Genomic DNA, 17265 nt, shown 5'->3' with positions numbered 1-17265 from the left:
CTAATGATTTGTCATTAAATTCACCCAACACTCTCAGCATGACTACTGTAGCCGACAGTGTGCAGACTGTTAAAGTAGTAACTATCACCAAAACAACATTGAATTGGCAGAAGCATTGACCAACTTACTTGTTAGAAAGAGTACCAGAATCAAACAAGTCCCCAAATACCTTGATGCATATCATACAGACTTGCCCTTTATGACATATACGGTTACTACCCATCCTATTTCAATGCATTGTCATCTCAATACCTATCACTTGCTCATAAAAATTTTACCATTTCAGTTTCACAAATACAAGAACCAAAGTCTTACTATGAGGCCATTAATCATTCACATTGGAAAAAGGCAATTACTCTTGAACTGAAAGCTATGGAAGATAATGTTACATGGAGTTTAGTACCTAAACTTTCTAATGCACATGTAATAGGCTGCAGATGGGTTTACAAAGTGAAACTTAATGCTAATGGACAGGTTGAAAGTTACAAGGCGAGGTTAGTGGCCAAAAGGCTATAATCAAGTACTTGGTTTTGATTACCAGAAGACATTTAGTCCAGTGGCAAAGCAAACCACAGTCAGAGTACTGTTCTTTGCATTGGCAGCAGCATTTAATTGGACACTTTCACAAATAGATGTGAACAATGCTTTTCTACATAGGGATCTACAAGAAACTATATATATGGAGTTACTAGAAGGGTATACCACTAAGGGGGAGTATCCTACAGAGACAAACTAGTATGCAAGTTAAACAAATCACTTTATGGACTTAAACAGGCTTTCAGACAGTGGAATGCCAAGTTTACTGCCTCTATTCAGTAATATGGATCCAAGCAGTCAATTGTAGATTATTCGTTATTCACTATGCAGACAAAAAAGGGAGAATTTATTGCTTTGTTGTTGTATGTGGATGATATTTTGATTGAAAGCACATCAATCGAAGCAGCAAACAATGTCAAGGAATTTTTGAGCACATAGTTCAAATTAAAAGACCTTGGTACAGTAAAGTACTTCTTGGGGTTGGAGATAGCCAGATCCTCTGGAGGAATCTCTGTATGTAAGAGAAAATATACATTAAAATTGCTGGAGGAACACAGATTATTGAGAGCTAAACCTGTTGCTACACCAATGGATTATAATCACAAGCTGCAAAAATGTGAAGATGCAGAGAAGATAATCATAAAAAAAAAATGAAAGGAACGTCTTAGTGCACTAAGTACCAGCAATTAATCTTCTTTTAAAAAAAGTACTAGCAGTTAATCTGATCAATACCATTTTTGCTGTCAAACCATGAATAAGAAATTAGGTACGCTTTGTATTTTTAAATTCGATTATGAAATTTTCAGATTAAATATAAATTGTTTATACATAAGGTTTCGTTAGGATTATCAAAGAAAAGAGAATCATATTTGTTTATTGATAAGAGGGAAACTCACATGGGAGTATATGGGATGACTTTCAGCCAAGTTGCCAATACATTTCCATTGTTCCTAATTCAAATATTATCCCATACCTACTCTTATTATTGTAGCTGCATTATCAAAGAAAAGAGAAATCATAATTTTGTTTATTAATTGGTGGGGAAACTCACATGGGAGGATGGGACGACTTTGACCCTCGTTGCCAATATTTTTCCAATTTTCCTATACCTAGTCTTATTAATAATCACCTAGTTTTCCATTGTTTGTAATTTGAGTATTAGTGTTCCAAATTTCCCATACCTACTCTTATTACTTTGTCGTCATACGGTTTCTATTGAATCATCTTCTTGTATCGTCTCCACATCTGCGAGCTACACTACCTCAAAGACTTTATTTGATTTCGGCTTTTATTCTTCTCTGTCTTAAACAAAACGCATATTTTAACTTTGTTCCATTAATTGTACAGAGTTTGAATATGAAAATTGAAAGTGTTCTGTTCTATTCATCCTCGTTCATTTCTTTGTAACAGAGTCTTGAAAATAAGAAGAAAATGGAGCAATACTCCAGTAAACACTAATCTTTTTGTTCTAGAGTTTCTTTAACTCCGAGGGAAAGTAGACTCCAAATTAGGTAGGTTTCAGGAAGCTGGTGTTAATATATGTCCAGAACATAAAAAAGGTTAAAATTTCAAAGAAGAAAGGATAGAAAAGGTGAGGCTAGTTCCATAAGGCAAAGATGAACGTCATGAAACCGACCAAGCATGTAGGTCAGAAATAAATATACCTTAATAGAAAAATGATTGCAAAATGACAAAAAAATGAAGGACAATAATAGAGGGACCACAGCAATTATTCAAAAGTGCATCACTTATTCATATTTGTACATATCAATGATGCCGTGTCCTACTGGCAAAAGTTGTGAAAATATTTGCAATCTTTATCTTCTTAATTAATGAGAAAATAAAAAAAAATATTTGAAGCTAAATTCGCTACACTCTTACTGCCAATGCTTGAGTTCTTATGCTACTAAGGGCACGTTTGATTCGCGGAATAGACAGAAATAGAATAGAATAGTTATTACGTGGGAATAGAATGAGGTGGGAATATAATAGAATAAGTATTACGTAGTTTGGTATGATGAATAAAATAGAGTAAAAATAATTATTATGACTTATTATAGTGTTTGGTTGGTAACAATAATTTTGGAATAAGAAAGTAATAGAAAATAAAAAGACAAAAATATATTTTATATATATATTATTTTTTATTTTTATTTTTTAAATATTAATAATTTATAATTAAATTAAAATATTAATTATTATAATTTAAATATCAATATTTTAATATAATTTAATTACTAATATTTTAATTAATAATATTTTATTTATAATTTAATATATTATGATTAAATATTAATAATTTTATTTTTATATTCATTAAAAATTTAATAAATAATAATTAATTAATNATTAATAATTTATAATTTAAATATCAATATTTTAATATAATTTAATTACTAATATTTTAATTAATAATATTTTATTTATAATTTAATATTATTATGATTAAAATATTAATAATTTTTATTTTTTATATTCATTAAAAAGTTAATAAATTAATAATTTAATAAATAAAACATTAATAGTTTAAAATATTAATATTTAATATTTTAATCATATTACTATTAATAATATTTAAATTTTATATAAAATATTAATATTTTAAATTTTATAAATAATTTATTCTTTTTATTCTATTTTTTCTCTTCTTCTTTTTTTTTTTTCATGAGCTGGTCGCTGGAAAGGCGATCGGTGTAACAAAACACCAATCTGGAGCACCATGTGGCCGGATCTAGCCATTATAGTGCCAGATCGGCGCTTCCCCGCGGCTGGATCTGGTCGTGGAGTGCCAGATCCAATCGTGGGATCTGGTCGGGAAGCACCAGATCTAGCTGTTGAGTGCCAGATCTGGTTGAATCTCCGTTTGAATCTTGTCCGACCATATTCGGTCATAAAACCTCCGTCGCAGCAGCTTCCATCGTCGTCGCCGTCGCCGTCGTTTCCGCCACCGTTGTCGCCGTCGCAACATCATCTCCAACGTTGGTGCCACTTAGAGAGAGAATGAGAGAGGAAAGAACATGAGAAGAGAGAGAAAGAAGAAGGGAAAATGAGAAGAAAAAATATATATATAGGTCTAAGGTTGTAATATTTTTAAGTGATAAGGGGTGTTTTAGTCTTATCATAATTCAGAGTTATTCCCTCAGTCACGGAATAGCAAAAACCATGGGGGAGCTCGGGTTTAGCTATGCATGAGTTTTACCCCTTTTGAGAGAATAGCTATTACTAGGTAATAGCTATTCTTTGTGATATTGCTATACCAAATGGAGGTAAGCTATTCCCTTGGGAATAGAGCTATTCCTTGTCCCAAACGTGCTATAAAGTCTTTGACTTACATAGTTTAAGACTTTGGGTTGGCATACTTGCTTTGGGTGGAATATATAGCAACCACAAAAAGCTTATCACCAAAAAAATACTGATTAAGAAAAAACATGTATATTACTATCATAGAATTAGACACAGACAATTATCATAGATTACAACATATACAAGAGGTAGCAAACGAACATTTGACTTAATAGTTGATGCATATTTTCTTTTAACTCAAAAAAAAAAAAAAGAAAAAAAAAACTCTCCTCACAAACTTTCTCATTGTCTAATATCTTTGGCCTGGATCAATATAGAAGCTTTGCCTTGGCTCCTGAAAGTTCATCTTTCCTTGGTATATATGTACATCTGTTTCTTCCATGGCTTATTTGTCTTGTTTTTTTCATTTGAGTGTGCAACTGCAAACTTCACATGCAAAATTAGCTCTAAATTATTTTCTATGTCAAAATTAACTGTTTTGATCTTCTACAGTGACACTCCACATGGCATTTGTGTGAAGCAGAAAGCTAAAAAACTTGTATTTGTCTCTTATCCTTTCACATTCAAGTGGCGAGAATAGAGAGGTAAGTTTCAAGAAAGGATTTCCGTACCTTTTCCGGTATTAATTTCTTTTTTGTTAGCTCATCTCTTTGATTTAGGGAAAGCAATATCTTAATAATTAGTAGTTATTTTTTATTTTCTAGAAAACTGATTGAAAGGAAAATTAATAAATATAACATACTTTTTCTCTAACATGTAAGATATATTCTTAATATACACATTAAGACTGAAGAATTTCTGCCATCTGCAGCAGTGTCAATTTTCAAGTAGATTAATCAACAATTTGTTCTCCTTTGCTTTACATTTTCATAAAGGTATCGCTGAGCAAAAAAATTTTCATAAAGGGATGAATAAATATACTATGCTTTGCGAAACATCCAATACTGCTGTAATTTGTCTCTCTATAAAACCTTTTTACTCATCGAAGTTGTTTTTCAGCCTCGTATCATCAAAGAATGGATGCTGGATTTTTTGCCAATGCTGCTGCCAATACCGTGGGAAACCTGACAACAGAATACACATCACGTTATGTTAGCTACTTTTTCCATTTCGGCAGAATTGTTGAGGAGTTCAAGAATCAGCGAGACGAACTTGCACTGAAAAAAGATCGGGTGAAAAATGATGTCAATGAGGCTATAAGGCAAACTGAAGTAATTGAGAAGGACGTTGAGGAGTGGCTAACAAGGGCAGAGAGAGAATTGGGAGAAGCTCAGAGTTTGGAAGATGAAATAGAACGTAATAAGTGTTTCAAATGGTGTCCTAGTTGGGGCTGGCGATACTGCTTAAGTAAGAAGGCAGCGAGGAAGACACTTTATATCTCTAAACTTTTAGAGACTTGTAACTTTCCACGAGTCGGCCAGCGTGCTCCTCTTCAAGGAATAGAATTCCTACTACCCAAGGATTTCATGCATTCCGAATCTTCTAAATCAACTTTCAATGGGATCATGAAGGTTTTAAATAGCTATGGCGTGAACATGATTGGATTGTATGGAATGCCAGGTGTGGGTAAAACAACTTTGGCGGAAGTAGTGGGGAAGCAAGCTAGGGAACAAAAGCTCTTTGATAAGGTTGTGATTGTTACAGTGTCCCAAACTCCAAACATCAACAAAATTCAAGATAAAATTGCAGAAATTCTTGGTTTAAAATATGAGACAAATACAGAAGAAGGAAAAGCAGAAGAGTTATGGAGGAGGTTAAAAGACCAGAAGAAGATGCTCATAATTGTTGATGACGTTTGGAAAGAATTTAAATTACAAACTATAGGAATTCCATTTGGTGGTGAACACAAGGGTTGCAAAATTCTTCTAACTACACGTCTTCAACAAGTCTGTATTCAAATGAATTGTCAAGAGAAATTTGAACTGAAAATCTTATCTGATGGTGAAGCGTGGGCTTTATTCAAAGATAACGCTGATCTAAAAGATGTCTCTCCCACCTTGAATGATGTAGCCAAGCAGGTTGCTCGTGAATGCAAGGGTTTGCCTCTTGCAATTGTAACTATGGCAAAAGCTCTAAAAGGTGAAAGTCTAGATGGGTGGATAGCAGCAAATGAACGACTCAAAAGCTCAAGACATTTGGATAATCAAGATATTTGCGGAGGTATTTATAACTGCCTTAAGCTTAGTTATGATTATTTGAAGGAAGACAATATCCAATCATGTTTCTTGTTGTGTTCTCTTTTCCCTGAAGATTATGAGATTAATATCGAGTTGTTGACTATATGTGGAATTGGTTGGGGATTGTTTTGTCATATTAACTTAATTGAAGACTTAAGGAGGGAAATTCGTCTAGCACTCTCAAAACTCAAAATGTCTGGTTTGTTATTGGAAATTGATGATGAAGGATTTGTAAAAATGCATGATGTGGTTCGCGATTTTGCTCACTGGATAACATTAAGAGGCGAAAATATATTCATTGTGAAAGATGGATTGACGGAATGGCCTATGAGTGAAAGTTTTGGATGTTATATGGGAATCTCCTTATGGAACAGTAAGATAAACAATCTTCCTGAAAAAATGGAATTTTCAGAACTCAAGATTTTGTTTTTGACAGGAAAGAGTTCACTTAGAGTTTCAAGTATGTTCTTTGAAGGAATGAAAAGCCTTCGAGTTTTATTTCTCGGAAATGTTGTATTCTCATTGGAAGCACTTCAATTCCTAACAAATCTTCGAACTCTATGCTTTGTAGATTGCGAGCTCCAAAACATTTCATCATTGAGAAATATGAAAAACCTTGAGGTTTTTGTGTTGCTTAATACTAATATTCATGAGCTACCAGGAGAATTAGTGGAATTGCATAGACTAAAATCACTATATTTTTCTTGCTATGGAGACAGCAATGTCCCCCCTAACTTGCTATCAAGGTAGTACTAAAATATGCTTAAAATTGTTTATCTTATTGTTTTTAATTAAATATTTAATTTTATGTTATTAATTTTTTTTCCAATTACTTATGTTATTTTTATTTTGACTATCACAAACACACACACATTTTCAATAAACATTGCAACCTGTAGTACGAAGGTAGCTTAAGAATATTGCTTTCTTGAGAGAAAAATACCATTGGATTGTACACATTTTCAATATGCATGAAAAAGTAAAAAAATAAAATAAAAGAAGGTTTATGTTATCTTACTCATTTCATTACTTAGCTATTTTTGTCATTCCCTTGAAAGTGCTATTATTGAGCTAATATTACTCTGTATTTGTGCGTAACAGGTTAACGTTACTCCAAGAGCTTCACGTGACAAGTAAAAACAATGTCAACTTATGGGAGCTGAATTCATTTTCTCGTTTGACTGCATTAACACTGAGAGTAAATAAAGATCATTTTCAAGAAAACTTTGTGTTCCCTAAACTACAAAGGTATAATATAGCGTTTTCAGATAAAGATCTTGAATATCTGAATGGCCTAAGCTTGAGAACCTTGAGAATTAGTGATTTCTCTTCCTCATTACACGCATTTAAGGAGCTATTTTGCAATGTGGAAAAGCTTACTCTGTACAATATCATGGAACACAAAAATATTATCCCAACGGTAGATCAGTGGGGACTAAATGATTTAACTTCTCTTGAGCTTAGATATTGCAAGGATGTCGAATGCTTGATCGATACAACACGAGAACAAAGACCAACCACAGCATTCTCTAATTTGGTGAAATTAGACATGAGTCGAATGACTTGTTTGAAAGAGTTGTGCCATGGTCAATCACCGATTAAGTTCTTACAAAAGTTAGAAACATTGATTATTTGGAATTGTGTGCGGTTGCAATCAGTGTTTCAGATGAATGGGTTTCTTGAAGAGGAAGCAAGACGGACACAGCCACTCTCAAATTTAACAAGCTTGAATCTAATCTCATTACCATCATTGCAGATTATATGGAAAGAGCCAACTCATCATGCAAGCCTACAAAGTCTGAGGAAACTAGTAGTTTTGGATTGCCGTGAACTAAAATACATCTTCTCACCTTACCTTGCTCAAAGTCTACTGCATCTAGAACAACTCGTCATATCTGTATGCGAAAATTTGGAGCAAGTTTTTACTTTTGTCAGAGAAATGCTTGAGCTAGAGGTACCTCTTCACTCTCCTTTTTTCTTTTAATAATGCACTCATCTGTTCTTTATATAATTATCTTTTTTTTGTTAAATTATCAAATTTATAAAAAATTACTCTCTAATGTTTCTAAATTATTGACTTTTAACACTTCCTTTCATAATTTTTTTTAAATGTATGCCTATTCAATAATTAATTAAATTTTTTATCTGGTATAATGAATTCATATTTTAGTATTTACTAACTACTAAAATTTATTTTTTTCTTTATGTGAGGAAAATCAGGCAGCACCGCTCTCAAATTTAACATGTTTGGAACTAGAGTTACTACCAGAATTGAGCTACATATGGAGAGGACCCACCCATCTTGTTAATCTCCAGAATCTTAAAACAATGAAAATTTCAGAGTGTTTTAAACTGGCATATCTCTTTTCACCTACCCTTATTCCAACTTTGGTGCATCTAGAAGAACTCCATATACACGACTGTGGCTCTCTAATACATGTAATAGCAGAAGTGGAAAATGGCGATGAAATACTTTCAAACATAGATCACTACCCTCTTGAGATAGCTAGTTATCAAAGCTCTAGCCTGTTTTCTTTATCTCCTGCGCTACAGAATCTAAAGGAAGTGAAAGTTATTAATTGTGGCCAGTTGCAAGAAGTATTTCAAATAGATAAGCTTCTTCATGATTCGAAAGAAAATCAAGGACCATCGTTGTCAAATTTAACACTTATGAAGCTAGTCTCATTACCAGAACTGAAGTGGATATGGAAACAGTCCACCCATTTTGTCAACCTCCAAAGCTTGAAGTTTGTAGAAATTAGTTATTGCAATAGATTGAGATATCTCTTCTCACCATCCCTTGCTCAGAGCTTGGAGATGCTAGAACAACTCAAAGTAGATCATTGCGATGGACTACAACAACTTATCACAAAGTTGGAACCTGATGATGAAATAGAATCAGACGTCCCTCTCCGTTCTCCACTCTTGCCAAAATTGGAAACTCTAACAATATATCATTGTCCAAGACTGGAATATGTTTTTGAAAGTCATTTGGCCAATGTTCTTCCACGATTGAAATCATTTTGGATTTTTGATTCACCTCAGTTACAACAAGTCTTCAATGTGGTAAAAGAAACGAATGGAGTTGATCATGCCATTGCACTTCCTTGCCTACAAGATTTACGACTTGTAAACTTGACAAATTTGAGTTGGTTTCACTCGAAAAACTTTCTCGTGGCATTGCCATTTTTGGAGAAGTTAGAAGTTTGCAACTGTCCTAGATTTACAAATTTCACCATTCAAAAATATGCTAACGAGCAGGTTCAACTAAAGGTACTTCTTTTATACTCTTCTCTCAATTTTTGTTCCAGATTTTGCCTTTGAACTAAATCATTTCAACACTCATATACTAACCCAATTGTATCTTAATGCTGTTCAAAAATTTTATTCTACTTATTTTTGGTGGATATAAAAGCCAATACTCATGAATTAACAAATAAAAAAAGAATGGCACATTCATACAATAATTAGCAAGGTTTTTTTTTTCTTTTTGAAATTTAGCAAGTTGATTCTGATTCTTTCTTGAAATAAGAAAAAGATTTCAATAAAACTAGTAAAAAAATGAAAACTCTTCTTCAAGAAATCTTATAGAGTTTTATATTGTAAAAATTAGAGCAAGTCACACTTGTATCCTTAGAGAAATTCAAACTCTCATCTTCAGCAACTCAATGTTCAACTCATTCAATTATTTCTTATTAGTACTTGTCATTTGAAAAAAAAAATTAGTTCGATTTAGAATCGATCTTATAAGCATGAGAGTGATAGTTATGTATCTTGAAAGGGTAAAAAAAAGCTTATATATTATTTCAAAATAAAATTAAATAAACCCCTTTTCTTTTATTGTATTTAAGAAAGTTCTTAAATTAGCCGAGGAGAGAGTTTGGGGAACGGGTCAAGGATGCGTGGAAAAACAAAGAAATGGAAAATGAGAAACAATTTTAGCTTCAAACTTACCACCAAAAAAAAAAACCCTGAATGGGGTTAGGTGTCTTTGTTTTCCAGTTTCAAAAAGTTTTGGGTTTAAATTTTGAAACATATGTGATACTGTTAGAATTGTAGGATTTTCTGTGAATTGACATCTATAAGTATGAAGACCTAAGAGTAAAATTTGATCAGGTAATTCCCATCTTATAGAAAAGGAATGTATTTAATGATATTTAGTGATGTCTGTATTTGCAGGAATTATATCTTTCTAACTTGGGAAATAGCAGCCAATTGTGTAACACTGTTGTCCCCCTATTGAATCAAGACTATTTAGTTGTTGGGAATCATGAAGAGGTATTTCAGGTTCATGGTCGGTATTCATTCTCTAGTTTAAATGTACTGCGCCTGAAGCATTTATCTGAAATGCGGAATATATGGAAGGATGCTACTCAGAATGTAATCTTTGAAAACCTTACAATTCTGGAGGTGACCGATTGCAGGAGGCTAAGCTATATATTTTCACCCACAACAATTGCTCGAAGTTTATCACAATTGGTCCATCTAGATATTCGAAAATGTGAGGAATTAGACCAAATCATTGCAAAGGATCAAGTTTGTTCATCATCAAATGGTGATTCCCAATCGATATGCTTTCCTAATTTGATCACAATTTCTGTTAAATATTGCAAAAAGTTGAGAAGTCTCTTTCCTCTTGGATTTGCTCGTTGTATTCCAAAACTTGAATATTTAGTAGTTGAAGGGAACTCTAAACTGGAGCAAGTATTTGAGGTAGATGATGAAGTAGAAGGGACAACTGAAAAGGAGATAGAGTTTGATCAATTAAAAATATTATCACTTGAAGAATTGCCATGCCTCATTGACTTCTGCCCAAGAGGATATCATTTTGTATTATCGACTTTGAGTTATTTGATCGTAAAAAATTGTCCCAAGATGACTACAGGTTTCTTCATTGATTCTGAGAGTTTTGTGCATGCCAAAGAAGAGGTATACGTCCAAAAAACTTTAATCCTATATAGCTCTATGGAGTCTTTTAATAATATTAATTATTAGGCATAATCTTCAAAATTTTTACTTAAATTACTAAAATGATTGACTAATACATTGCTACAAAAATGTTGGTCTAGAAGATCACCATTACTGAATGTTTCCATCACCTTTAATGAATTTGGCCTAAATTGATTATAATTTATAATATGCTTATTTCTTCTTTTGTCCTCATAACATGACATGTCTATTTTGTTTTACATTTCACTGCTTCAATTGTTTAAAAGACACCACGATTGGTTAAGCAAGACGCCCCTGGAGGATCTGCCACTGCTCAAAATGCAATTCACACCAAGACCATAGATTGGCAGCCGTGGATGAAATGTGTGCTACCACCTTACATGGAAGAATTATGAGATAATTTCAGAGGAACTCGCAGAGACACGTTTAAACATAAATGAGTAGGTTGAGGCTATCAACTAAACGCAGGTAAAAAAAAAAAGGCTGCATTCCGTTTTCATTTCTTTCTTGTCTTTGCATAGTCCTAATCAAGTTTGGGTGGTTCACTGCTAACCTTTGTTATTTACATAAAAAGGAACATGTGCTTAAAATTACTGCGCTTTTCACAGGTTAAGATTTATCTTTCGGATAAACTGTTCCTGTGCTAACCAAACACTGCTTCTTGGTCTGTGAATGTGCAGGTGCGGCCATGGAGATAGCGGAGGGATTTCCAAGGGCTAGGATGACCAAAGGATTTCAAGGGATCTTGAGTCCCTTGCCTTTATTTTGGAGCACACTTGGTTTGATGCCTTCGGCTTTTGCTTTTGTTGCTTCGTTCTAGATACTCTTACGAGGATAGTCTTAGTTTGATAGCTTTCCTGTTTCCAGCCGCCAGTTTTTGTGTATAGGCAGCTTTGAGCTTCTCTTGTTGTTGGTTGCTGAATGTTGTGGGACTACTGCTAATCTATGTGAGCAGTTGTGCTCTTTTATTGTACAGCTTTTCTTTCCTTTTTTTTTTTTTTGGGCAGGCTAGTATTCATTCTAATGAGTCTCTGGTAGCTTCAGCTTTAGACTAACAATGGCATATCGGTTGCGTGGTTAATAAAAATCCACTTTCCAAGAAAAAGCTTGATGAGCTGATTGGGCTGGTAGGCTCGGTGCAAGTGTCAAACATACACATGGGAAGCCAACGAGTGCGCTGACCGTTGGGCTAAAACAGGAATTTCAAGCAGGAGACACTTGGGGCCTGGTTTTGAGCTGCCCACGGGGTTGATACTTCGAGGGCTTATTGGATGCTGCTGATTATCAACAAAAACTGGTGGGGAAAATCTTTGGAAATGCTGTCATGTTGCGAGAGATGCTTAGGCTGATGCTTCATTCGTTTATGGGTGGGAGGATTTCCCATTTTATGACATTCTGTGGTGGAGGTAATTTGTGTCTAACAAGGGCAGACAAAGAATTGGGAGAAGCTCAGAGTTTGGAAGATGAAATTGAACGTAACAAGTGTTTCAATTGGCGTCTTAGTTGGGGCTGGCGATACTGCTTAAGTATCAAAGTAGCGAAGAAGACACTTTGTATCTCTCAACTTTTAGAGAATTCTAATTTTGAACGAGTAGGTTACCGATCTACTCTTCCAGGATTAGAGTTCATTCCATCTAAGGATTTCATGTCTTCTGAATCTTCGAATTCTGCTTTCAAAGGGATCATGGAGGCTCTGAATAATGGTGATGTGAACATGATTGGACTATATGGGATGGGAGGAGTGGGTAAAACCACTTTGGCAAAAGAAGTGGGAAACCAAGCCAAACAACTCTTCGATAAAGTTGTGGTTGTAACCGTGTCCCAAAATCCAAACATCAACAATATTCAAGATAAAATTGCAGACTTTCTAGATTTAGATTTTCAAAAGAAGACACCAGAAGGAAGAGCAGAACAATTGTGGTTGAGAATCAAAGACGAGAAGAGCATCCTTATAATCCTTGATGATGTTTGGGAAGAACTTGACTTGAAGGTTATAGGAATTCCATTTGGTGATGATCACAAGGGCTGCAAAATTTTTTTAACCACGCGTCTTCAACAAGTTTGCACTCGTATGAATAGTCAAAAGGAAGTTCACCTCAATATCTTATCTGAAAATGAAGCGTGGGCTTTATTCAAAGATAAAGCTGGTGTAGAAGATGACTCCCCCACCTTGATTGTAGCCAAGGAGGTTGCTCGTGAATGCAATGGTTTGCCTCTTGCAATTGTAACTGTGGCAAAAGCTCTGAAAGGTAAAAGTCTAAATGGATGGATGGTAGCAAATCAACGACTTAGAGACTCAAGACCTTTAGATAATCAAGATGTTTATGGAGGTATCTATAGCCGTCTTGAGCTTAGTTATGATTATTTGGAGGATGATAATGTCAAGTCATGTTTCTTGTTGTGTTCCCTTTTTCCAGAAGATTTTGAAATACCGATTGAGATTTTGGTTATGTGTGGAATTGGTCAAGGATTGTTCTGTAACATTAACTCATTTGAAGTCTTACGGAGGGAAATTTATGAAGCATTAACTAAACTCCAACAATCTGGTTTGCTATTGGAAACTGACGATGAAGAAACTATAAAAATGCATGATGTGGTTCGCGATTTTGCTCATTGGGTAACATTGAGAGGGGAAAATAAATTCATGGTAAAAGATGGGTTGACGGAATGGTCTATAAGTGAAAGTTTTGGATATTATACGGCAATCTCCTTATGGGACGTTGAGATAAATAACTTTCCTGACAATTTGGAATTTTCAAAACTTAAGACTTTTTTTTTAGTGGGAGATACTTCATTGGAAATTTCGAGTATGTTTTTTGAAGGAATGAAAACCCTCCGAGTTTTACTTCTCAAAAATGTTGTACTCTCACTAAAAGCACTTCAATTCTTGACAAATCTTCGAACTCTGTGCTTTGTGGATTGCAAGCTCAGAAACATCTCATCATTGGGAAACATGGAAAACCTTGAGATTTTGACATTGTTTGTTACTAATATTGAAGAGCTAACGGAGGAATTAGTGGAATTGCGAAGACTAAAATCCCTATATTTCCATGGAGAGGAACATTGCTGCTATTTCCCCCCTAACTTGCTATCAAGGTAGTATTAAGATGTGATTAAAATTGTTTAATTTATTGTTTTCAGTTAAGTATTTAAGTACACACATATATTTTCTCTACGCATGAAAAAATTTTTAAAAAATTATGTTATATTATTCATTTCATTACCTAGCTATTTGTATCATTCAAATGAAAACGCTATTATTGTGTTAACAATATTTTGTATTTGTGTTCAACAGGTTAGCGTCACTCCAGGAGCTACACGTGGACACAGAAAACAATGCGAACTTATTGGAGCTTAATTCATGTCTCGTTTGAGTGCATTAAGATTGAGAGTTTCTACTGATCAATGTTCTCAAGAAAACTTTGTGTTCCCTAAACTACAAAGGTACGATATAGCTGTAAATGAAGATACTGAAGATTTGATGGGGATGCACTTGAGAACCTTGACAATTAGAGATTTCTCATCCTCATTAAATGCATTTAAGGAGCTGTTTTGCAACGTGGAAAACCTTACTCTGCACAATATCACCATGGAAAGCTTGATCGATACAAAACGAGAACAAAGTTCAACCACTGCATTCTCTACTCTGGTGAACTTAAAGATGAAAGGAATGACTTCTTTGAAAAAGTTATGTCGTGGTCAATCCCCGATTAGCTTCTTACAAAAGTTAGAAACATTGAGTATTTCGGATTGTAAGGAGTTGCAATCAGTGTTTCAAATGAATGGGAAAGAAAGTCAAATGCAATCGATCTCAAATTTAAGAAACTTGGAGCTACGGTCATTACCAACGTTGGAGAGTCTATGGAAAGAGCCAACTCATCATGTAAGCCTACAAAGTCTGAAGGAAGTAATAATTTGTCGTTGTCATAAATTGAAATCTATCTTCTCACCTTGCCTTGCTCAAAGTCTGTTGCATCTAGAGAAACTTGAGATATCTGAATGCAAAAAATTAGAGCAAGTCTTTGCTTTTGACAAAGAAATGGTTGAGCTAGAGGTACCTCTTATCTCTTCATTTTTCCTTTAATAATGCTCTCATATATTCTTTTTCTAATTACCTTTCTTTGAATTATTGAATTATAAATAATTACTATCTAATCTTTCTAAATTATTGGCTTTCAACCCTTCCTTCTACATTTGTCTAAAAAATATATGCCTTCTCTATATTTAAGTATAACGAATTCATATTTCAATATTTATTAATTAAAAATTTATATATTTTTCTTTATGTCAGGAAAATCAGGTACAACCATTGTCAAATTTAACTTGTTTGGAGCTTACGTCATTACCAGAATTAAGCTGCATATGGAGAGGATCCACCCATTTTTTTAATCTCCAGAGTCTTAAGACTATGAGAATTGGATTGTGTTCTAAACTGGTATATCTCTTTTCACCTACCCTTGCACTAACTTTGGTACATCAAGGAAAGAAATTAAATTAAATCGAGAAAAAATGAAAAGGAAAGAATACTTATGTAAGAAATGATTGATGAATCTGGAAAATAATTTACTATGTTTTGGGGTTTATATAAGCGCATTTTAGTACATTCACATCTACCAATAAGTATACTGTACAATATTTGTACTTCAAGCATTGGTTTGCTTTTCTTTTGGCTCAAATCTTTAAATTTTATGCATAAAAAATAATTTCAATTTTGATTTAAGACGTGTTATTTAGCATTCTAATTTTTCTAGTGTTTTCCATTTTTGTTGTGAATTTATTAGGATGTTGGATTGCATGGAGTGAAGGAGTTCTTATACAATGCCAAAAATGTTACCCTAGAAAGAGTCATGTATCAGAAAAATCTCATTCCAAATGTAGATCCAAAGGGGCTTAATGAATTAACTTTTCTTGCACTTAAAAATGGCAAGGAGCTGGAATGCTTGATTGATGCAACAGAAGGCCACGTCTCAAACGATGCCTTGATCAATTTGGTGGAATTAGTCATAGAAGAAATGACTGGTTTGAAAATGTTGTGCAACGGTCTGATTCCAAAGGGATTTCTACAAAAACTAGAGAAGTTGACAGCAAGGAATTGCATGGAAATTGTCTCTTTATCTCCCACGCCACAAAGTTTGAAGTTTGTAGAAATTAGTTACTGCCATAGATTGAAACATCTCTTCTCACCATCCCTTGCTCAAAGCTTGGTGCTGCTACAACAACTCATGATAGATCACTGTGATGGACTGCAACACATTATCACTGAGTTGGGCCGTGCTGATGAGATAAAACCAAATGCCTTTTCTCCGTTCTTGCCAAAATTGGAAACTCTAAGAATAAGTTATTGTCCAAGACTGGAATATGTTTTTCAAATCCCTCTGGCTCAAGTTCTTCCACGGTTAAAATCATTTTGGATAACTGATTCTCCTCAGCTACAACAAGTCTTCATTGTGGCAAAAGAAAATAATGGAGTTTATTGTGCCATTGAACTCCCTTGCCTACAAGATTTACGACTTGTAAACTTGACAAATTTGGGTTGGTTTTGCTCGGAAAACTTTCTCATCTCATCATCATCTTTGGAGGAGTTGGAAGTTTAAAACTGTCCTAAATTGATAAATTTTACCATTCAAAAAGAAGTTAAGAAGCGAGTTCAACTAAAGGTATTTCTTTTACATACTTTTCCTTCAATTACAATTTTGGATTTTGCCTTCGAACCAAATCTTTTCAACACTCATAAACTAATCCAACTGTATTTTAAAATTGTTGTTCAAAAATTTTAGACTCTTTATTTTGACCGATATAAAAGGCCAATACTCATAAATTAAAAAGAAAGAACGGCATATTCATACAATAATTAGCTAGGTGATTCTGATTCTTTCTTGGAATGGGAAAAAGATTTGAACAACAAAATAGGAAAAAGATGAAAACTTTTCTTCAAGAAAGGTTTTTACGGGGTTTTACATTATAAAAATTAGGGAAAGTCACACTTGTATCCTGGAGAAATTCAAACTCTCATTGATCATCAGCAACTTTGTCTTCAATTCCTTCAATAATTACTCAAAGTACTCGTCATTTAATAATAATAAAAAAAGAACCCATTCATATTATAAGAATGAGAGTGCTGCATGATTATTTTGCATATAATTGCATCTAATTAAGCTCTTAAAGTGTTATTTTCATTATCCAAGCACCCTTATTTGGATAGAATCCATGGATGTTTTAACTCCAAGCCACGCTAGCATTTATAGGACATGTGAAAACATGATGTGGCAATAGAAGACATGTACGTGGCATGATAAAA

General features: G+C 33.9%; 2 protein-coding genes across 2 annotated transcripts; both read left to right on the top strand.

The window, feature by feature from the left end:
• On the top strand, nt 4338-11940 carry LOC108662920 (probable disease resistance protein At4g27220). Its single transcript, XM_018124653.1, has 7 exons — nt 4338-4424; nt 4840-6763; nt 7119-7971; nt 8238-9290; nt 10197-10946; nt 11234-11435; nt 11648-11940. Exons 2-6 carry the CDS (start codon nt 4857-4859, stop codon nt 11360-11362), a joined length of 4692 nt encoding a protein of 1563 aa, XP_017980142.1. The 5' UTR covers nt 4338-4424; nt 4840-4856; the 3' UTR covers nt 11363-11435; nt 11648-11940.
• LOC108662703 (probable disease resistance protein At1g61300) lies at nt 12304-16561 on the top strand. The gene is made up of 3 exons (XM_018124175.1): nt 12304-14063; nt 14352-14850; nt 15749-16561. The coding sequence occupies exons 1-3, from the start codon at nt 12304-12306 to the stop codon at nt 16559-16561; spliced, it is 3072 nt and encodes a 1023-aa protein (XP_017979664.1).

The sequence above is a fragment of the Theobroma cacao genome, chromosome 7 (genome assembly GCF_000208745.1).
Source record: "Theobroma cacao cultivar B97-61/B2 chromosome 7, Criollo_cocoa_genome_V2, whole genome shotgun sequence".
Lineage (NCBI taxonomy): Eukaryota > Viridiplantae > Streptophyta > Magnoliopsida > Malvales > Malvaceae > Theobroma > Theobroma cacao.
Note: the sequence above shows the minus strand (reverse complement) of the source record. Positions and strands in the feature narration are given on the sequence as shown.

Bases quoted from the DNA above. Each gene is read 5' to 3' on its own strand.
- LOC108662920 (XM_018124653.1), top strand. From the start codon at position 4,857: ATGGATGCTGGATTTTTTGCCAATGCTGCTGCCAATACCGTGGGAAAC. The intron at 6,764-7,118 runs GTAGTACTAAAA...TGTGCGTAACAG, and splicing joins CCCCCTAACTTGCTATCAAG to GTTAACGTTACTCCAAGAGC. The intron at 9,291-10,196 runs GTACTTCTTTTA...CTGTATTTGCAG, and splicing joins ACGAGCAGGTTCAACTAAAG to GAATTATATCTTTCTAACTT.
- LOC108662703 (XM_018124175.1), top strand. From the start codon at position 12,304: ATGCTTAGGCTGATGCTTCATTCGTTTATGGGTGGGAGGATTTCCCAT. The intron at 14,064-14,351 runs GTAGTATTAAGA...GAGTGCATTAAG, and splicing joins CCCCCTAACTTGCTATCAAG to ATTGAGAGTTTCTACTGATC. The intron at 14,851-15,748 runs GTAAGCCTACAA...TGAATTTATTAG, and splicing joins GGAAAGAGCCAACTCATCAT to GATGTTGGATTGCATGGAGT.